The 22,929-nt window shown below is 43.5% G+C and overlaps 1 protein-coding gene across 1 annotated transcript in view; it reads left to right on the top strand.

The window, feature by feature from the left end:
- LAPTM4B (lysosomal protein transmembrane 4 beta) overlaps window positions 1–21,492 on the top strand; it is a 91,964-nt gene extending 70,472 nt beyond the window's left edge. Inside the window, 1 exon segment of the mRNA XM_065399795.1 lies at window positions 21,418–21,492. Within this exon segment, the coding sequence (XP_065255867.1) occupies window positions 21,418–21,492 (75 nt within the window).
- Window positions 21,493–22,929: the final 1,437 nt, after the last annotated feature.

Below are 22,929 nucleotides of genomic sequence, written 5' to 3'. Positions count from 1 at the left end.
GTGGGAGTCTCTGGTTTGCCAGGCCAGGACTGCAGCGTCCCCTACTCCTGGTATCCAGTTTTCGAACTACATATTAAGTCACCTACATTGTCTCTTGTATCCTGGGACCAATATGGCTACAACAATACTGCAAACAACAATGTTAATTTTATATCTTCCTAGTTTTTTAATCAAAATGTCTTGTGGTATCATGTGAAAAGCCTTACAGAAGTCTAAGTGTATTACATCAACACTGCTACTTGTCTCAAACTTGTAATCTCATCAAAAAAAGATATCCGGTTAGTTTGACAGAACCTATTTTCCATGAACCCAGGTTGATTGGCATTAATTATATTACCCTATTTTAATTCTTTATTAATCGAGTCCTGTATCAGCAGTGCCATTAGCTTGCCCAGGATCAATGTCAGACTGACAGACCTATAATTACCTGCCTCATCCCATTTAACCTTATTTAAATACTGGCACAACATTAGCTTTCTTCCAGGCTTCTGGAACGTCCCCAGTGTTAAAATATCCCTTAGTAGAGAAGAATAAATAATCAAAAAGGAGAGAAAATATTGTGCTTGAACTACAGTTGTCATGATTGCTTATTATTATGCTTACCATTTTAAAAAAGAGGTTTATATTTTATAGAGAGTAAGAAAGATTGACAAAGGAGTATAGTTCTGACCAGTTCAAATATTGGCAAAACTGGGTTCTTAGATGTCTAATTGATAGAAATGGGTAAATTACCCATATATTTATCCTGATCATTATCTGCCCTCTAAAACTTGGACCAAAGATTCCAGAAAACATTGTGCCTTCTCTGAATTCTGGAAAATCTATCTGAGACTTGCAGATTAATGGCATATATTTCCATTTAATGACAATGTTCTTGAGTACTTCCTGGGGAAGACAGTTATTCCATTCATATCCAGGTGAGATGCCAAGATGTGGGAGACAATAGGGATCCACAGATACTCACTGGCTGAAGTGCCTATAAACCCTGTTCAGACCAACTCTGGTCATAAGTCCCTTTTAAAATACATTCTGACTGGGCTTGAATTCAGAAGAAAGGCAATGATTGGATGTGTGGTCACCAAAACCTGAATATGACCCCCAAATGTACAAAGCAAATTATTCATTGATTTTTGGCATACATTGGCTTAGCACTGGCAAGGTGCATATGCACAGTTAAATATCATATACAAAGCAGATTAGCAAAGTGACAATTCCTCAAGCTCTGTTTTCAGTACAGTTACATTTGTCTAATTTTCCTCACTTAATAAAAAATGTTTTAAATCCATACCTTTACAAGCTTTGCCAGCTGGTACAAATGAACTTCCTTTTCATCATGCACAATGAATGGGATGTGCCAGATGCACACATTAGGCCATATTGTGTTTCCATATCTTCAGTCTTGGGCTTCTTTTCCCCTTCTAGCTCCTTTGAGCACATTGTAGACAAAAGAGCAGTATTCTACATCAGGTAGGAAATTCAAGGCAGTGTAATGGAAACAAATTTTGCAGGCTGGATTAATCCATCTCCTCTGCCAACCTGGACAATGTCTCAAGTTAGACATTGTGCTCTGAACAACACTAAGGTCCTAATTATGGTCTTGAACACTTAGAGCATCTCATTTTGTTTATTGTTAACTCTTAAATCTCACTGTAGCTAATGAGATGGAAGCTTCATCCACAGTCCTGCTGTCATTGAGAATAAACTGTGAAGTAGTGAATCTCCCTTCTAAATGGGATTTAGATCCTTACACATTTTATCGAGAAACTCCAGTGGGGCCATAGCTAACCATGACTTTTATATAAGTACAATGGGGTTTCGAAAAGAGTAAGTTATTTTTAGAAGAACTGGTGCATGAATTTATAGATACTATATCACATGCATACAATGTTGTCTGTTAATCAGACAATTACTCTTTTATGGGCCATATTGTCCCCTACATCATTCCACAAGAATTGGAATTTGTCCTGTGAACTGGACTGGGGTTTGGTCCCTGGAAACCACAAATTCTCTTTGTCCCCTTCCCTGGCCCCTCCCCCCAAAGCCAGGGCCACCTGCGGAGAGGTCCCCTGTGTCTCTGCTGCAATGCCCCATTTCCCCCCTTCATATTGGAACCAAAGTCCCACAGGGATTTAGACAATAGAAAGACTGATGAAACCACAGAAGAGAACTGGCAGATTTTTTGCCATATCCACCTCAATAGACAAAGAGGGCAGTTTGGCCTCTGTCCAGTTTTTTGGCTTGAAATGTTGCTCAAAGGAATAACTTGCTCCTTAAGTTAAATTCCTTTGTGGTATCTTTTCTCCTATCCCTGCACTATTTAATGATTTGCACCCAGTGCACTGAATTTAGATTTTAGGCCACATGCCAAATTTGCAACAGGTGTGGATCATTTGGGCCTGGATCATAACCGCTAGCAAAATCCTGATTTGAAATGTTTAGCATCATTTAACATAATCCCAGATATATGGCAGCCCCCACCATATCTTGGTGCATACAGCACTGCCACTAAGCCAGCAAATCAGAGGTGTCATTTTCTAATGAAGTAATAGCAGTCATGGGCCAGGACTCCATTGTGCTAGGTGCTGTACAAACACAGAACAAAAAGACAGTCCCTGCTGCACAGCGCTTACAATCTAAGTACAAGACGAGAAAACCGATGGATACAAACAAATGACTGCCAAATACAAGGAAACAATGAGAGCTATTAGTCAGCATGGTAGGCCGTGGTCTTAGCACTCCAGCAGCCTAGCCGTTTTTTGTAGGCATCGAAGTAGAGCTGTAAGGAGGGTTTTAACTTGAGAAAGCACAAAAAACTAATACCCACTCATTGCCTCTCTCTGTCTTTGACCTTTTAAAAGCAGCAGGTGCCAGAGGCATTGGACTCCCCCTTGTGGGGTAACCGAGAACAATCCAACAGAAAGGGGGAAAGGCAGACAAAATAGGGGCAGAGAAGTAGTGGCAGCGACAGCAAAATGGCAGTTACATGATGCAGGGGCCTGGACTAAAGACCTCTTTGAGGTCCCTTCCAGTCCTAGGATTCTATGATCTAAGCAGAACTGTGCAGCATGTGTGGTAAAAGATGATTATGTGGCCATTTGTCCAGCCACATACTCTGAGTACATGGTGCAGCAACCTGCCCAGAACTTGAGGCACTTCTCAAGGGTTAGATCTAATTCTGTCAACAATCTCTTCCATACACTGGAATCATGTGCCCCACAAATTATCCTTTCTTTAATTAGGGAATCTTTAATGGCTCCTGTGTTACTGGTGGATGACAGTTTTCAGCTCTGAAATCTAAGTATCTAGTCCTCCTCCTGCTTCTTAGTTTCAGGTTAAACAACAACAACAAAAAACAAAACAAACAGTACCTCTTTACAGTCTCTCTAGCATGAGCTCATTCAGCATCTTCAGAGGCTTCTTGCCTGCATACCTCTAGCAACAGTCATTTGTATCGTGCATCTCCTCACCCCATACTCAGGATGGGGTGGGGAAGGCCATAATTAAGCACTAGCCCTTTGCAAATGTTTAAATGATATATTTAGGCTAGCTCTACTGAATAGACTGTAGCTAATTATGCACTAGGATGGCTGATTCGTTTAATTGGAGTGATAATTTTACAGTAATACTGCTATCGTATGTGCTGCTGGGCAAGTTACGTAATGCTCTGCCAATGTCTGTTCAATCTCTAAAGGCAGTGTACATGCCTAATGTGGATCTCTTCTCGACTCTGTAGTTCGAGGAATATTACAGTTAGCTTGCAACAGTATGTGATCTGTATTAGTCATCCACCTGCAGTGACCGCTAGCTTACCTGAAGGACCATTTTCTATCTCTGTACATTTCTTTACCTCTGAAAAATCCTATGAAATTCGATATTCCAAAGGGATTTTTATTCAGTATTCGTAATATCATTTATTCACTCAAGAGGCTCATCTCAGTATCAAAAGTATCGCCACATTTTCAACATCATCACCTGCAAAGAGGGGCCTAAACCACAAAATTTGAGTCTGGATTTTAAACACTCAAGGGTTCAGGGGTGATTTCATCTGGGACTTTGCTTTGTCCCATTATAGAAATGCAGACCATTTGTGAAATTTGGATCTGGGCTATGTCTACACTAGCAATTTTGTCAGTCAGGGGTGTGAAAAAACACACCCTTGACCAACATAAATGTCACCGACAAAAGAGCTGGTGTGGACAGTGTTATGCTTCCCCCAGGAAAAGTGCAGACTGGCACCAGTTCCAGTGCACGGGCTGGCATGGATACCTCTGATTCCCTCCCCTGTACCAAGTGTGACGGGCAGAACCCCTGTAGTGTTGTCTCTGGTTCCAGCCTCCAGGCGTCCGTTGAGTCCAGTACCAACAAGGGAGATGCCAGTACAGACTCTGTCCATGTTGTCAGCATATCAGGCAGCTGCAGGCCTCCTACCTACCTTTCAATCTCCACCTCACCGTTGGGCCAGGACTTTCCCAGGGCTGTGTCTCTTCTAGCCCCTCAAATGGAGTGAGCCATTGAACCCTCATTTCTGTTGGCACCACATACAGCCACTCCCCTTCCCGTGGTGCGGATGGAGCCAGTACTGGAATCGGTATGGACCCCAGCTCCGAGACCCTCTTCAGCCCTGCTGCATTCAATGCCACAGATGCTCCTATGGCAGCTTTTGCCACTCTCAATGTTGACACACTCGGGTGCTCCAGGACCGCTGTTTGTGCTGGGACTGACACTGCCTATGCCACTGGCATGCTTGGTACTGACAGAACCACCTTCATCAGGGGCTCTGATTCCTGCCTCGTTCTGGGTGAGGTGTTGCTCCGCCCATATTCTTAACCCCAGGGTGGTTCTGAGTCCGAGTTAAAGTCCTCATCTTCTTGCTCTGCATCCTGACAAGCTCCAAGGGCCGCCAATGGATCAATATTATTCCCAGGGTTGGCGTGTGACCCATGGCTGGGATGGAAGTCCCTGGCCTGGCCCCTACTGGCCACCAATGCTCTACCCATATCAGTGGCCTCCTTGAACTCAGTGGGAAACTCCTCACTCAGAGATCCCACTTCTCATCTCCCTGAAAGCCAAAGTCACCTGCCAGCTCGACGGTATTGACTGCAGATCAGATGCAGGACCAGTCATCAGCAGTCTTTCTCCCTGCGGAGCCCTCCTTCCAGGGGACAAAGAGTCCTGTGGCACCTTATAGACTAACAGAAGTATTGGAACAGAGTATTATGCTCTAAACTTCGGTTAGTCTATAAGGTGCCACAGGACTCTGTCACTTTTTACAGATCCAGACTAACATGGCTACCCCTCTGATACTTTACTCCTTCCAGGATAGGACTTCCCAGGAATGAGGGCCAGATGTGGCTCAGCCGAGGCCTTCATCCTCAGTGCCAGACGATGCTGTGCAGCTGGGTTCATCCTCCCCTTCTACTCTGGAGGACTTTAAGGCGAAACATTACCTTTTACACCATGTAGCTGCATCCCTGGGCGTCCAGGCAGAGTTTCTCCAAGAGAGAACACACAAAGTGATGGACATTTTACAGCCTGCCATCCCTGGGAGAGTGGCCCTCCTATGAGTGCATGGCACCAGGGGGCGCCAGGGCCGAGCCGACTGATACCACTGGGGGGAAATTTCCGACAATGGTGCACAGAGCATGGACACACCTACATTGGAATGGACATGTGCAACACATCTCGAAGAACAACAGTTACAGAAAGTTAAGTAACAGTCTTTTTGCAGGGCAGCCACATGGTTGTCTATACATATGTTTATGGACCATTATGTTGTTACTGCATCTTCCAGAGCAGACGCAGACCTCAGAAGGGCAGTCCTGCGATCCCTATTCCAGGGGACTTAGAGCGCCGCCTCCAGATTGGGGTATTGCTCATGAGTCACATAAGTGGAATACACATCTGCATCTCCTCAAAGAAGAACAAACAGTTACTGATTGTAACTGTGATTCAAGATGTAATGCAGACATGTATTCCACGATCTGCCCTCCGTCTCCTCTGTATCAGAGTCTCCTCTCATGGGCTTTCGTTGCAAAGGAACTGAGGGGGGTCAGGGTGCCACCGTCTCATAGCCTGGGGAGGGCCACAGCCATGAGGTGTGAGCACCACCCCTCTACAGGTACTGCTAGGTAAAAGTCTCCAGCTCCAGCACACTGGGAGCGCACACACCTAAGCGGAATACACGGCTGCATCATGTCTCAAAGAACCACAGTTACAGTAAGTTGCCGTTTCTTTTGGTGTGATCCAGGTTTGTTTGAGGTATATAGCAATTTAAGTTTCTTAATTTTTTTAAATAGCAATTGTGTCACGAAAGGAGCTGGATTGACAGTTTTGGAAAGTAGTCATATGTTTATACAAAAATCTGTTAATGTTAGTGCATTTAGAAAGCACCTGCCATCCAGAAAATCCCAAATATTCTGCAGATTTTACAAACTCATTACAAAGGGAATGACCCAGTCCTGCTTCTACTGCAGTCTGTGGTAGTTTTGTCATTAAATTCAGTTGGAGCAGATCTTACTTTACTTGTCACTGAAATACAGCCATTCCTGGGGATGGAAGATCCAAACCTTAAACTCTACATAGTTTAGGACAGAAAGTGGAGAATGCCTTCTTAACACTCACTCTGGCTACCTTCTGTATTTCCATTTGAAGACTGCAGTTGCTCATTTAGAATTTGTTCACCACACCAGAACTAACATAGAAAGGGTCTGATCCAAAGACCACTGAATTCAATAGAAAGTCCTATTGACTTCACTGAGCTTTGGATCAGGCCTTATGAGATCTTTAATGACCAGTACAGCATTCAAGGTTTTGGCTTTGTTATACCCTACAGAAGGCCTCCAGTTGCACACTTCTCCTTAACATCATTAAGGAGCATTAGTTTAGAACAGACTCAGAGAAGACGGTGTCCAGAATTGAATCATCAACAGCAACATTTTCCTTTGGTCATAATTTTGATGGGAGACTAATGTCGTTCCTACCCTTGCTTACTTTATGATATCAAGTGTGGTCAGAGACCTAGGTATGGGGTTATAGGATTTCAGGTTCACCATGTCCCAAGTTTTTTTCCCTACACTGTAAAGCCAAAAGGACTTAAACCTGACCTGGATAGAGCATGTGGGGGAAGGCAGTTTAGTCTTTATGCCCATTTTAGCCGTGGCAACTCTGCTGAGCCTACCAACCAGGATGCACATTGTCAGTGGTTTTGTTGTACGGACACTGGCACACTAGGAGTCAAACTGAAATTTTCACTCATTTTTCTAAGACCATAGAACTGCTGCTATCATTGGGTAACAAACAAGCCCTGTCAGGAAAAAATGATTTAAAGGATCGCTGCCACTTTACAAATATTATATTTTTCTTTTCCTATGTTGTGACACTTTAGATTACTGAAATCAAAGGATTTGAAAGATGTAATTTACTTGTCACTACTGTATGACAATCGTCTACTTTTTGTATTTATCTCATTTATTCTTTTCATATGCATCACAAGTCAATATTTAGATTGTTCAGTCATCTTATTGCTGCATCATCAAGGGTAGTATTGCAGTCCACCCTCTAGTCTTCTAATTGTGCACTCCACCACCATGTCTACTGCCTTCTCGTGGTGTCCCTGAGAGTAGCATAAAGTGAAACGAAAGTAGATAAAATGCAGAATACACTCTTACATTCTTGTTTAATGGGAACAGATAGAATCACTTTCAGGTTTTCATGTACTGGGATAATTTGACAATCTTTGGGTTCCAAAAAGTGCAGGAGATTGTCTGTCTGTTTTTTAAAAAAACATTTCTATTGTAGATTTCCCATGAATAGTTTCTATCTTTTGATCCAAATTTGACTTTATGGTAAAATGTAAATAGGATGACTCCAGTTACAAATGAAAATGACCCTAAAAGTCTCATTCCTAGGCCTTAGTGGGTATTTGCCCAGAATTGACATAATTGGCAATCTCTACCAGTGTTCCCTCTAATTTTTCCCATGCATGTGCTGAATGAATTTTGTTATGTGCACCAATATGGAGGTGATGTGTGACACACAACAAAATTCATGTGGAGGGGGTAGGGCTGAAGGGTTCGGAGTGTGGGAGGGGGCTCAGGGCTGAGGATTGGGGTCTGGGGTGTGTGAGGGCTCTGGGGTGGAGCTGGGGCAGAGGGTTGAGGTGCTGGGGGGTGAGGGCTCTGGGATGGAGCTGGGGATGAGGGGCTCAGGGCTGGGGCAGAGGTTTGAGGTGGCTGGGGGTGCGGGCTCTGGCTGGGGGTGCGGGCTCTAGCTGGGGATGTGGGCTCTAAGTTGGAGCTGGGGATGAGGAGTTTGGGGTGCAGGCTGCCCTGGGGCTATGACAGGGAGAGAGGACTCCCTGCAGCAGCTCCTGGGCTGGAGGGGAGAGGCGCCTCTCCCCGCCGCAGCAGCTCTGAGTCTGAGGTTGTGGGATAGGCGGCAGGTCGGGGGTTGGGTTGGGGCCAGGTGAGGGGTGCCTCTCCCCCAGACGTGGCAGGTTTGGGGCTGGGGGAGAGGCATCTCTCCCCACTGTAGCCCTGAGGGCCTGTACGGTGCTTAATAGGCTGCTGTGCAGCTTAGAGGGAACTTAGGTCTCTATCCAAAACCGTACAACTGGGTTCCAGCAGCGGTCTGGTGAGATCTACAACAAGGAAGAGTGTGATTAACAGGCAAACAAAGCAGCATTTAGAAACAAAACAAACAGTGATCATGGAGGGACTTAGATTACTGGGAATGCTGGGTTTTGAGAGGGGAAAAAAAACCTTGCAGAAGCTTGGAAGCAGTGGCAAGAACAACTGAGATTGTGTACAGAACTGACTACGGGGATAAATGTGAGAAAATGAAGGTAAAGCTTTTTTTACTATCTCACTGGGGAAAAAAGGACAAGAAGTGACACTGTTGCCAGGAATAATGCCATGAACACTGGACCAGCTGATAAACGTGTTTGATGAATACTGTGACCCCTGACAGAACGCTCCTTTTTAAAGCGTGCACTCCCTCAGTACCAGGTGGTCATTCAGCACTGAGAGCAAAGAAATGGAGTGGGACCCTGGCCAAGGTGTGATTCACCTCGGGTTGCACTAGCCCTCTCTGTTGCTCCACTCCTTTGCATGCAGAGTGTCATTGCTCCATTATTGTGGCTGACTTCTGTCCAGCTGCACACGGGGGAGGGGGGAAATGGAGAAATAAAATTAGTGCAGGAAACTTTCTTCTATTCAAGCAGCCATAATCTGACCCTAAACAGGGCAGTGTCCTTGTAATATGTATGCTTATGCATGGGCCTGGAGTGCTGAATGAATTGTGTTTACGGCATGGAACTTCATGGCTGTTGTAACAGAAATTCATAAATCTTATGCTATTTTCTTAAAACAAATCTCTTGCTGTTCTAGAAATGATTAGTAGCATGAATAAATGGTGATCTTTGTCAAAAATAAATATGCACCAACATGTGCCTTGGCACGGAGTATTTTGCATCAGGGAGGCCTAATTTTTCATTCCCTTTCGTTATAAATTATTTCTGAGCCATGCTGCTTCCAGTTATTCCATCTGCAATCATTCCCATGTGGTTTCTAATGGAAGTGTGTGCATATAAACATTGGGAGGCTTCCTGGAATTTGTTTGACAGATACCATATCGTGAAACGCTTAACCAAATGGTAATTAAACAATGAGGTTCAGCCAGCCTGTTCAAACAAACTCCTCTCTGAACAGAGCACCGAGGAACATTTCACTTTAACAAATGTAACGTAGCTCTGAAGTGAAGCCTCAGGCCCATAGTGAGTTTACTAGAAGATGAGGTTCCTCTGTTTTGAATAAAGATTAAAGATTTCTCTTAAGCTCCTTAGAAGGAGACTTTCTCTGTCTGTAATGTGTTTTTAACATGCCTGCTCTTGGAGCCCTCCCCTTGCTATAGGCCCAAGGCACTCTCAAATAAAGTGATTCCAATTTTTTTGGGGGGGGAGAAGGGGTGCAAAGTGTGCAATATGTTGCGCAACAACTGGTTTATGTCCAGGAAACACTTATGTAGAACAACACAAAGATCTGTTATACCTAGAGCAGCAGTACATTAGCAACTTCACACAATCAGTCAAACTGCTTAAGTCATTATTCTTATGATTGTTATCTTGGCCCCCTCCAATTCCTCTCTTGTCCAACTTTCAGGCCTTTCCCAGGCTTTGGACTGACCTCGTCCACCCGCACCAGATGGGGGTAGACCCTCCTCCCAGTCAGTGTCTTAGGCCTAGAACCTGACTGGGTGTGACTTCTCCTAAGAGGCCAGAAGATAGTTTACCTCTCCTTGAAATGAGCCCCAGTGAATTAATCCCCAAAAAATTCAAGACCAAAAGGGTGTTAAATAATGAAAGTATATTTAGGAAACTGCAAGGAAGTCAAATTAAGCCAACAATAAATGGTACAAAACATGCCTGCATGCGACCTCACTTAGGTGGGCCCTACAGCCTTTTAAATAAACTAAAAAGTGGTCCCCTCTTTAGATGTCCTGACTTGTATCAGGTCCTTTAGACTTGTTACTGTGCTCGTTTCTGTGTCATTAACATTTCAGCCTCTCTGGTGTAGCATGCTCACCACCCTGTCCAGCTACTCCCTTTTCTGTTCAGTCACTCCTGGTTTATACTTGGAAGTCAAGGAGTGAGTCTGTATTGCCAAATTAGCCATGGAGTTCTATGCACACATTTGTAATCGTCACATGCTGGTTTAGGTCCAATATAGTGAGAAGAGAAATATTCTCCATCACTTTTCCCAATTTTACCTCATACAGCACATTTTAATGGATGCTCTCCTCTCCAAAATATCCTTATTTTCCCCATTCGTTCTCTATAAGTGAAAAGCTCCCTTTTCCCAAAAAGCTGGTCACATTCATATCCCTTCTTTGTATATAGTATAAAATTTGTTTGCATGTTTGGGTCGCTCCACAGAAGGACGAGTGTCCTGAAGTTTGCAGTTGTTTCCTGAAGTATCAAGCAATAGATAGAGCCTTAAAAGTTCCTACATTTTCCAGTCGGTTCCTATTTCTCAGTAACTCCAGTCTGTATCATAGACGTTATCAAGTCTTTCAGAGTTATTTATTAAAAGATGAGGGTGTTCAGTGCTAAAAACACAGCCCTCTCTCAAGACTCTTACAATTTATAGCTTACATTTTCAAAAGTGACTAATGATTTTGGGTGTCTCCGGTTTTGTCTGCCTAACTTGAATCATGTTGGAGGGCCCTACTCTCTTGAAAGACCTTTAAAGGACTGGATTTAAAATTACACTTTTTTTGAACATTTAGACCTACATAATACCACTATGGTAATTAAATAGCCAAGTTCTGTTAATTTTGTAGAGGAAACTAAGTTTATGATACACTAGTATACTTATTTCATTTCATGTAAGATTTATTTATGTATCAGTGTTACACATAGTGCCTAAGGCAACAGCTGCAAATTTTTTTAATTGAATTTCAAAAAAAATTCAGCAAAAACTGACAATTTGTTTGAAAATATTTTTGTGAAAAAAGTTCCCATTTTGCATCATTTCTACTAAATAGACTAACAGAAAATGTCCAGAAAAGTTCTGGTATAGAGATTTTTTATGCCCTCTTCTAATTTTAATTTCTTTCTTTCTTTCTCTCTCTCTCTCTCTCTCTCTTCCCTCCCCTCCCCCCCTCCAGAATAGAGTGGATCAGTGGATTGGTGCTTGTAGGCTTCCCACAGAAAATGCATTGGCAAACTTGTCTGGGGAAAAATAGCAGAGCAAGAGAATAATTCTCTGCCTTCCCTATACATAAAGTCAATCAATTGTTAAGAGTTTTTATTTGTGATGTAGCTGCTCATGGTCCTGCTGTAATGTCTAATCATCCCTGAGTGGTCTTAAAAATGTGTAATCAAGAACACAATGTTATGAGAGGACTATTGGGACAGGCTTAAGTTAAGCAGGTGGTCAATACCATGACCTTCCCTTCAGAGCCACTCCTGAGCTAACAGCTTGGTTTATTGCAGTGTTTGGCTGAATGTAGTTTAGGTTGCAGCTAGTGGCTCCTAGCACCACCACAGCTGTGGAAGGAAACACCATTATTTCTGTCTAAATGAATGACATGAGAAATAAACGTGATTAATAAAACCTGTATATTGATTGATGAAACGATGAGGAACCTCTAAAACACACATTTGGCAGTGCTGCAAGTTAAAATGAAGGGGGTAGCTGATTAATCTCTCACTGAAATGGCAAATGACTGAAGGTGAAAGTAACCCTTGTGTAGAAGGGTTAGTGCAAACACTGTGCCTCGCTTAAATCCTTAGATTAGATCTCAAGTAGTGCATAGGCTCAGTGCTGGCTCTCTGCTAAAGAGTGAATTTCATCCTGAATTAGCAAAGTGAACAAGTTCCAGACACAAGCAAGGTGGGAAGTAGTAACCCTGTCATAGATTTAAAGGGTCTGTGCTAAGCCCTGGCCTTTAAACAGTCTCCTGGAAGCACTGCTTCCGTGTGCCAGACCCCAAAGGGGTCACACGTTTTTCCATAAGAGCAGTCCACGCAGCCTTCAGACTACAGCACTCCTGTTTCTCACCGTGAGACCTGCCCAGTGAGTTGAACTGGGGTAGACTCCTGTTCAGAGACTTTTACTCCTTTAGGGATCAATGCATCTCAGCAAGTATCTGCAGGCAGCCTTTTCAAAACAGAGGTAGTTTCAATAGTCAAGTGGAATACAAACTTGGGAAGCCTTTAGGTGGACGTACAGAAGGTTAAGGTGGTGTTCAGACTGGCCAAAGCCAGAACTCTACCAAACCATGTTGCTGTAGGGCCAATCTTGACTTTTTCTCTTTGTCTCCCAGTCTCAAGTGAGAGCCCCGTGTCTCTCGGAGCACAGTTCATAACACCTCTGTCCATTGTTCTTCCACTGCAAAACTATGCTGTGTTCACATGTTCAGCCTGCTAGAGCCTCCTGTCATTGTGTTAATGTTCAGTCATTGGGGTTCCCCTTGTCTTTCCAGATCCTCCATTGATATGTATTGATTCCAGCCAGCCCTTGGTGGCTAATTCATGCCACCCCAGACAGCTGTGGGACCCAAAACACCTCAAGTCTCCTGCTCTGTCCCAGGGGAAACATTTAGCTCTTCTGTACCCAGTGGGCAGCCATACCAAGCTAAATAGGTCAGATCATTCATAAAAATAGTACAGAAAATCCCCACTACTGTCACACTGTAATTACAGGCTACAGATATGTAAGTATTCTTTACTAAGGTGCAGTTGAAAACTCCATAGAAAGTGCTAGGTTCTGGCTCTTTCAGCCAGAGGGCCCCTATTGAAATTCAGGCTGGCTCAGAATTCCTCTGAAGTCTACCAGTGAGCAGCAGCAGCTCCACTACCCTTGTCCTGCATACAGCATGTGTTCCTCTCTGTGATTGGCCAGGCCTGCTCACTTCATAGCTCCCCACCCATTTTAGGTAAGAGCAAGAACAGGGAGCAGGCTGTAAGAAGATAAAGCTGCTTCTGCTCTCCTTCTCTCTCACTTCCCAGCACAACTGCACAGGGCTACCTGGCCCTGATTAAACATTCCTATAGCTCTTGACTATCTGAGGTGTAAAAATAATTACTAAAATAATAATCTATAATTTGTACTGTTTGGAGGGAAGTTTAAAATTCATAAGTATATAGAGAGTATGATACAAAATTATGTTCAGCTTGTAAATATGTTTCCAGAATTTGGTATCTATCTTGGTTAATAATCATTTGCACACTTCATCCCAAAGTGCTTTACAAACATAATTTGATGCAGGGAAATAATGTACCTGTTTTACAGATGGGTAAAGTGAGGCATCATCAAGTGACTTGCCAAAGTCATACAGTGAGTCAGTGGCAGGGCCAGGATTAAAACATAAATCACAACTCCTAATTCCATGCCCATCATCACTTGACTGCACTACTGTGGTCAACTCTCATCATTTAAATAGTGTATTTACTAAGATTTGTGTCCTATAGCGTATATTTTTACTTAGAAACTCTAAGGTAGATGTGTTTACTGTGACACTCTAAAATTAATTCGCAGCTGCTCAGTGGAATCTTCAGCAGTAAAGTCAGGGATTACCGCACAATAGAAATGTTCCTTCAGATATAGATGGCTCATAAATAAGAGATCATCTTCCTACTAGTTGAGTTCAAGGATGCACTCCTCCCAAATTCCTCAGGAAGGAATACATTCTGCTAAGGGGGGTTGATTCCAGAGCGCACACTTGTTCAAATGCAGAACATTCATTAGACTATAGGTTGAACCTTTCTAATCCGGCACTCCCTGGTCCGGCAACATCCGTGGTCCGGCATAAGTGCCGACTCTGTGGGTGCTCCGGGGCTGGAGCACCCACAGGGAAAAACTTAGTGGGTGTGGAGCATCCACCGGCGCCAAGCTCCCTCCTCTGCTCCCCTTCCCCCCGTGTCTCTACTAACTCCTCCTCCTCCCTCCCAGCACTTCCAGAGCGTCGTGAACAGCTGATTCATGGTGTTCAAGCTCCGGGAGGGAGGGGGAGGACCCTGGGTGGCAGCAGGGCCCCTGGGTGGGGGGCCACGCTGGGCGCAAAGCCTGGGGGTGCTGTAGCACCCCCTGCACTCCTACTTCCCGTGCCCATGGAGACCCGCTGGCACTCTGCATTGACCTTCCATGGTTCAGCAAATTTTCTGGTTTGGCACAGGTCAGGTCCCCAGGGTGCCGGACTAGAGAGGTTCAACCTGTAGTCCCAGAATAAACTGTATTGGGAATGGAGTCCCATTCAGGTTTTTAGGCAGACTCCTGGAACTTAATGCTGGGTGTTTGGTTTCACTTTGATTTATTTCACTTGTCAAAATTAGTTTTAATTATTTTATTATAAATCTTGGTATTGGTCTTGTGATTTAGTCTGTTTAAAAAAAATTCAACTGTGTGTCAAACTTATTCCAGGCAAGGGGAACTTAAGGCTGACTTTCTCAACAGATGATTGAAGAGCTGCTGCCATAGGGCCTCTTGGAAAGGAAAAAATGATAAAGCAAACAGGATAATGCTTACCACTAACAGCTCTACAATGGAGATCTTTAAACCATAGCTTCATTCTTGTCTACTGCAAAGTGTTCCAGAAAAGCTTTTCTTTAGACCTGGACCAAGTAATGTTTTGGCTGATGAGTCTTTTGCCATGGGAACCACAAAGGTTCAAGATGATGGGATGGCATGCCGTTATTGCATGCCAAAACATTAGTCCAAATCTAAATAAGCTTTTCTGATTCAATGCACCTTTTACTGTTCAGTGCACTTAGGGCCTGATGCAAAGACTACTGAAGTCAGTAGAAAGATCCTTTAATGATGCAAGAATAAAGCCATTCATTAAACATTTCTTCATTATATGAATTGATGGTGAGTGACAGCTGGTTTAATTTATTAAGCTTACCCACAGTTGGATAGAGCACCACTTGTGCTATAAAATTAACTGTAAACTGAAGAGAACTGGGGCCTTATGTTCACTAGGGAGTAAATGCAATAATGTAAGAGTAAGCATATGTGGTGGGGAAGGAATGTATTCTATTGGAAGTTCAGGTAAATGTGGAAACAGCTGCATAGATGTGGGAGGATCCTTGCAGTGGTATAATCCCCAAGTAGACCTGTCGAGAGCCAAGATTAATACCAAAATGTTTGAATAATAAACATTTGCCTTAGTATTTGCAGAGATGTCTGAATATAAACAATCTTAAGGAAGTCATCTAGCATCCCCAAGAAATAGTAGCATTATCTAGGGAGTGGAAAAGTAGGAAATGGCATATGGTTCTTGTTAGTTAATACACAATATAGCTAATGAGGAACTAATGTTGTAATTGCAGCCTTCCTGGGAAGAAATACTATGTGATGTGGTTTGTGTTTATAAAAGATTTCTATATAGGCTTGACAGAATTTGATTTTTTTCCCTAACTTTGACACTTTTTATTGATTTTAATTTTTTTTTATTTGTAGCTTTTTGTTTTTACATTTGTGGGGGGTAGGATTAGGGCAGCGCTGACAGCAGGGCTCCCTGTGCGGCCAAGGGGCCCAAGATCCCAGGGCTACAGGGTGCAAAGGAGGTTGCAGCTGTCCTGGCTCAGCAGAGCAGGGACCCTCGGCCAGGACTGTAAGAAGGAGGATGAGCCCCACCTTGCTGTGGAGGAAGCTACCAGACTGCTGAACAGTTCCTGCCTGGGGATGGCTCCCACAGTCCTGGCTGGTAAATGATCAAACAGGGCCGTCACAGCGAAGCTGCAGAGAGCTCCTTGCATGGCTGTGAGGCACAAGGTGTGGTGGAGGCTGCAGTCTTGGCCAGGAAGAGCAGAGGTCCTTGGCCTTGGGGGAGGCCACCCCACTGCTGAATGGCTCTTGCGGGGGGATGGAGCCATACAGCAGTGGCTTGGCCTCCTCCATGGCGGGGGATAACGACTCCTTGCCAGGAGTGTCTGCTCCGCCAGGCCAGGCCTGCAGCCTCACTCCCCCACACCTTGTGCCTACAGAGATTGGGTGTCCCAGGAGTGAGGGAGCCCTCTGCAGCTCTACTTTTGCGGCTGTGCAACCTCACTCCGTGCATGGCCACAGGGCTGGTGACACCTGATCCTGTAGCCACAAGGAAGACTGTAGTCCTGGCAGGGCAGAGCAGAGATCCCCAGCACTGCCAGTGGTGAGTGAGAGAGCAAATCCATGACAGAGGGGCTGCAGAGGCTCCCTGCACAGCCACAGGAGCCATTCAGCAGTGGAGTGGCCTCCTCTGTGGCCAGGGGCTTGTCCTCCTCCTTCTTGTCGTTCTGGCCAGAAGGCTCTGCTCTGCCCCACCAGGACCATAGCCTCCACCCATACCTTATGCCTGAAGGGATTGGGTGTCACTGGCCCTGAGGCCGCACATAGAGCCCTCTGTAGCCCTGCTTTCAGGACCCGCTCACTCCCTCCCGTGTCAGCAGGGCTGCAGAGGGCTCCCTGCAGGGCCACAGGACCAGTGACACCTGATCCCTGGAAGTGCAAGGTGTACTCCTGGGGGAGTTCTGTGCCAAAAAATTAAAAATTCTGTGCACAATATTAAAAATTCTACAAAATTCTGCATATTTTATTTGTCAAAATAACACTATATTTGTCAATATAATCTCACCAGTTTCAATTATGTTGGTAATTTATTTCAAAATACCTGTCAGCAAGTATGTCTGTAACAATACAGACAATGAAAAAGATTCAAGAAATGTTTTTTGACAAATAGATGCCTTACTAGGCATATAAATACAAAACTTTGAGTAATTCGTTTAAATTACAATATAGAACCATATTTCCTGCACCCCTCAGAAGCAGAGCAAAAGCTTGGGGAAATCAGGAGTAACAAAGGAGCTGAGGGAGAGGGAAGGACCCTGAGAATGAACATGGAGGGTTGTTGGATGTGGGTGGGAGAAATATGGAGCAGGCTTTTTTGTGGGGTGGAGAGGGATTGTTAAGGAGCTTCCCCCATGCAGACCCTGGCTGACCCCTAGCCTTTCCTGTTCAGTCAGGCATATCTGCCTCTGTCCCCATGTGTCCCTCCACCCCCTCAGCCAGCCCTCACATCCACATGTGTCCCTGCACCCCCTCCCCATCCACATGTGTCTCTGTGCGCCCACACAGCCACCCCCCTTCCCCATGTGGCCCTGTGCATCCACTCCAATTCAGCCCCTGCCCCAGTCTGTCCTCCCCCACTAGCCCTTATGAATCCGTGTCTGTGACCCACCCCCAGCAGCCCCATGTGCCCCACACTGTTTGTCTCCCCCCCTATTCTCTGTCTCCTGACCTGGCCCACTAGCAAGGCACTGCCTTCAGGATGGCAGCCTCTTCTCTTCCCTGTCACAGCTGGGAAGGGCCCAGGAGTGGCTGCTCTGTTCTAGCGCCACAGCAGCCCCTGGTGGCCAAAAGGAATAACTGCAGAAATTTTCCAGCAAGAAGTTATTTTCTGCTGAAAAAAAAATTACACACTGCACATGAATTATGCACATGCACAGTGGTGCAGAATTCCCCCAGGAGTAAAGATGCAAACACTGATGAAATGAAAAAATACCAATGTGTCAGCTGAAATTGACACTGACTGACAGTTATCGATTAAAATCTAAGCCTGCCAAGCCTATTTATATAATACAGCAGAATCCAAGTTACCCAAATAATGGGTGACACCAGTTAGGATAATCAGAAGCTTGGCGATGGAGTTTTCAAGTTGCAGTCCTGTATGGCTCCTACATTTTGCTGGACTGAAGCTTCTTATCTTAGAAGTTCTGCAGGAATTTAGGCCAGAGTTTTCAAAATGATTCAGCATCCACAATGGGGGCCAGAGCTCAGCTTCCATCTAGGCACTTCAGCAAGCACCCAATGTGATGGGCTCTTTTCAAAATATTGCCATTAGTGTCAACCATGCAGATGTTAAAAGCTCCTCAGGCCAAAACTAAATCCATGTGGAGCTCTTTTAGGCATTTTGCAGGAACTGAGGAGCTTCATTCCTGTGAATATTATGAACTCCGCAGGTTGGAGCCTTCAGAACTCCCAATCTTCTAAACTCCATGTATTGGTCCACCAGTAACATGCTAGTAGTTCAATGAACAGGGAGAGGCAGGGTTCATTAAAATGGGATTGTACTTTGCATTTACACTTATCTTTCATATAAGGATCTCAAAGCACTTTACAAACATGAATTCAGCCCCAGTTCTTCCCTGAGGGATAAGTAGGCATTCTACTCATGTCACACATAAACAAAGAGCAGGTAATTGACTTGCCCAAGGAGGGCACAGAGTAAATCAGTGGTCTAAATGTTTATTCTGGATGTATGATTGAAGGAGGTGTTTGTTTGTTTATTTATGTTACCATAGTGCCTAAGAAGCCTAGTCATGGCCAGGACCCCATTGTGCTAGGCACTGTACAAACACAGAAGGAAAAGGTGGTCCCTGCCCCAAGGAACTTACAATCTAAGAATCATATTAAACTGTGTACATATTTCTTCTGTCCTTCATGGTCCCGGTAGGAAATATATATTCTATTAGATGCTCAAATGGTGTAATACTAAGGATATGTCTACACTAGACATGCTACTATGTACAGCTGTAGTGTAGACACTTTCTACAGTAATGAAAGGGGTTCTTCTGTGGTTGTAATAAATCCACCTCTCTGAAAGGTGATGGCTAGGTCACCAGAAGAAATCTTGCATTAACCTGACTGTGTCTACACAGGGACGTAGGCCGGCTTTTTCACAGCCCTGAGTGATCTAGTTAAACCAACTTAATTTTGCAGTGCAGACCAGCTGTGAGTGGTGAGCTTCCATCTATTTCCCCAGTAGCTGAATTCATTGATGAGTGAAGTAAATCCAGCTTCTTGTATAACAGCCTCTGGGGGTCATAAGGAATTTCTTGAGTAACAGAACTGTTTTGTGTCCAAGGCATTTATCACTTTCCATTAAAATGCGTCAGGATTTAAGGTTAACACAAAAGTAAGAAACAACTATTTATGGGCCAGATTCGTATCTCAGCTACACTGGTGTAAATCCATTGATTTTAATTCTAACAACCAGAATCTGAACCCTTTTTTTTTTTTTTTTTTTTTTTTTGAGATCTTGTAATTTATTCTGTAAATAGTTAAGTACTGCACTTTTGTCCCCTTTGACTGAAATAGACTTAATCTTTCAGCTTTTCCTCAATTATTATGGGCAGTGAAAGCCTCCCCATAGTTTAAGTTGAATTTCTGTCTCCATCATAAGTCTATAATTATTAAATTATTATTGGTAGCATTATTTATTATTATCATTGTGCCTTAAAATGTTAAGTAGCCTTTGTGGAGAGAATGATGAATTCTAATCTTGATTTATAATTACCCTATTTTGACAGTTTTCGTTGGTTGGGTTTTTTAATTTATTTATTTTTTGCAAAGCTACAGAATTGTTAGGTTTGTAACATTAGAGTAGTTGATGGGTACTCAGAACTTTAAGTGCAGCTTATTGATATTTTGTTTACTGATTGTTCAAACAGCACCATAACCTGCTGAAGTGACTGGCAGCAAAACAGTTAAAGTAATGTAAATATTTTTTCGTGTATTACTGTAAATGAGGAAATGTAATGAAGTTACCCTTAAACCCTAAGTGACCCAGCTGTTCTGGTTTTTATTGCTTTCCTCCAGGTGTTGTCCATCATCCTCATTCTTATTTTTCATTAATGCATAACATCCTCTGATACTTAACATCCTTGTGATACTGTAATATTGAATTATGGTTATGAATGGTTTATGTCTGACTTTTTTGCTCCATGGGGAAGAGTTGCCACAACTTGTACATGAACTAAAAAACAGTTGGGGGGAGGGGGTGATTAAGGCCATTCACTGAGGCTAGGTCTACACTAGTGGGGGGGGGGAGGGCGCGACCTAAGATACGCAACTTCAGCTACGCGTAGCTGAAGTCGGCGTATCTTAGGTCGATTTACCTGGCCGTGAGGACGGCGGCGAGTCGACCGCTGCCGCTCCCCCGTCGACTCCGCTTCTGCCTCTCGCCGCAGTGGAGTTCCGGAGTCGACGGCAGAGCAATCGGGGATCGATTTTATCGCGTCTAGACTAGACGTGATAAATCAATCCCTGATAGATCGATCACTACCCACCGATCTGGCGGGTAGTGTAGACGTACCCTGAGACTAAACAAGTCCAGAGAAGTTCCACCCCCTGGGGTAGTATGCATATACTGGCTCAGACTGGGTTTTCCAGAGACTAAGAAACAAAGAAAGGGCTTTTGGTATAAAAGGGTGAGCTTGAAGTGACTTATGGCTGCCTATCTGATCCACCAAAATGGACAGAACATTCTGTCCAATGGGTGTCCCAATCCCTGGGGAAGGGCTGGAAAGATGTAGGCCTACTAGGCCCCATGAGATTGATGGCTGACTCCTGGTATGTTTAGCCCATGTTTAAATCTGTTAAGTGTTTGTATTATATTTTTCTTGTATGCCTTTACCTTAAGATATACTGGTATATTTTAGAAAATATGCAGACATTCCTCATTTGAGTATTATTATTATTATTTTCTCTCTAGTCTGGCTAACTCCAATAGCAGTCGTGCACTTTGAAGTTTTACTGTACAGCTACTATATAATCAGTCACTGATGCTGTGCAAATTTGATCAGTAAATTATGGTCAAAATCATCTTCTGGGGCTGTCATGTTTAGGGTTGTGATTAGGGATTGTAAGAAATTACAAAAAATTCAGTTGCATTTCATAATGGAAACACAATATAAAATTGCAATGGCCTGTGTATTTCACTAATCACATTTTATTTGCTAACTGCTAATCTTGAGGCAGTTTTTATTTTATTTAGTCATTTAATTATTTTGCAGAACACGGTCCTAAATTCCTGTCTTATAATTTTAGCCAGCTGACTTCAAAAAATATATATATATATTTTTTTTTCCCTTTTCCTCAGGTGCTGTTGCCGCCTTATGAAGATCCTGCAAATGCAGCTGGTAAAGACCCACCACCACCTTATGTATCAGCATAAGCAAGAATGTGAAGTGTACCTAAGAACAATAGCTTTACTTTTCAAACATTTGAGCAATAGTTTGTTTATTTCACTTCCAGGCTGTAACTCTAAGATTTATGTGTTGCTGTTTAGCTGAAATTTTGAAATGTAGATATTGTGTTCAAAATGCTGTAGATAGTTTTAATAATGTGCTTCAACTGAAACAATATGTTGAATTGGTTTCAGGAACTTTTTTGGGGGGGAAGGGGGAGTTAGTGTTAAGGTGACAAGAATCATACAGTAGCTTTTATTCACCTCATTTTGACATGCAGTGCTAGAGAATTTAGAACTTTTGTGTATGTCAGGTGTAAATTTCCTTTTTTATCTACAAAGCTTCCAGATCAGTAGAAACAAGTTTCTGAAATGCCCATTTTCCACCTTTAGAATGTATTGTACAAAATGTAGTCTGTCAGTCCCAAAAAACTGACATTCCACTTTGCTCCAAAAAAGCTAACAAATATTGTGCTGAAGCGAATGATCTCTAAAGGAACAGGAGTAAGCTATGGTGTTCTCGCTAACCAGGTTCATCACAAACATTTAGTTGAGGGGAATGAGCATGGGAAAGCAAGGTTGCTTAGCTCCCAAAACTGTGGCAAGTCAGGTCCATGTTCTAAAGTATACCTACTCTGTACCCTGCAGCCACTCTTCTCTTCAAAATAAATAAGTAAACATAGCTGCCACCGTTCTGCTGATATTCCCTTCCTGCCTATACAGCCCCTCCCCTTTTAGCAACCTCAAAAAATACCCGTGCTTTTAAAATCACATGGCTTGGTGACTAAAGATGCCTCCTTGGTATCCAAAATGTGAAAGTTTCTATGGGAGTGTGCCTGTAAATAGAGCAAAGTTTTGGAGTGTGAATTAAGTTATACAAATACGGGGATAAATTCTTCCAGCCTATGGGGAAAACGTGCATGTAATTTCTCCTAACATTTTCAGAAATCTCTTCTGAATATCCTATATGCATCAAAGGGATGCAGCATATGCATCATATGGGAATATGGGACTCCTTTGTATGACAACTGTTTGCATTAGAATTCATTCTAGTGGGACTCACCCATCTGTGCTGATCCTGCTGTGTATGTTTGTGTGAGGTACTCTCTTTTCCCCAAAAAGTGCCTCTTGCACATGTAACTTTTTTGTTGAGAGTTCTATTTTTAAAAATTGTTAACTTAAAGATAATCATCTATACTATATGAATGGACATGTTTCTACCTCTCATCTCTTCTCAAGTGTCATCTCTGGCACTTTTTGGATGTCAAAGCATGTTTGGGTGCAAAGCCTTGTGCAAAGGGACCTTGTGGAGCTGCACCACCCCTGGGGGAGCCTCAGGAGAAATTGTCCTTCAAGGAGCATGATCTCTTCTGAAGCTGACCAGGAGTGCTCACACTGCACTATTCATTAGGACAATGCAGATTT

Source organism: Emys orbicularis, chromosome 2 (genome assembly GCF_028017835.1).
Source record: "Emys orbicularis isolate rEmyOrb1 chromosome 2, rEmyOrb1.hap1, whole genome shotgun sequence".
Classification (NCBI taxonomy): domain Eukaryota; kingdom Metazoa; phylum Chordata; order Testudines; family Emydidae; genus Emys; species Emys orbicularis.
This window is presented reverse-complemented; position numbering and strand designations above follow the sequence as displayed.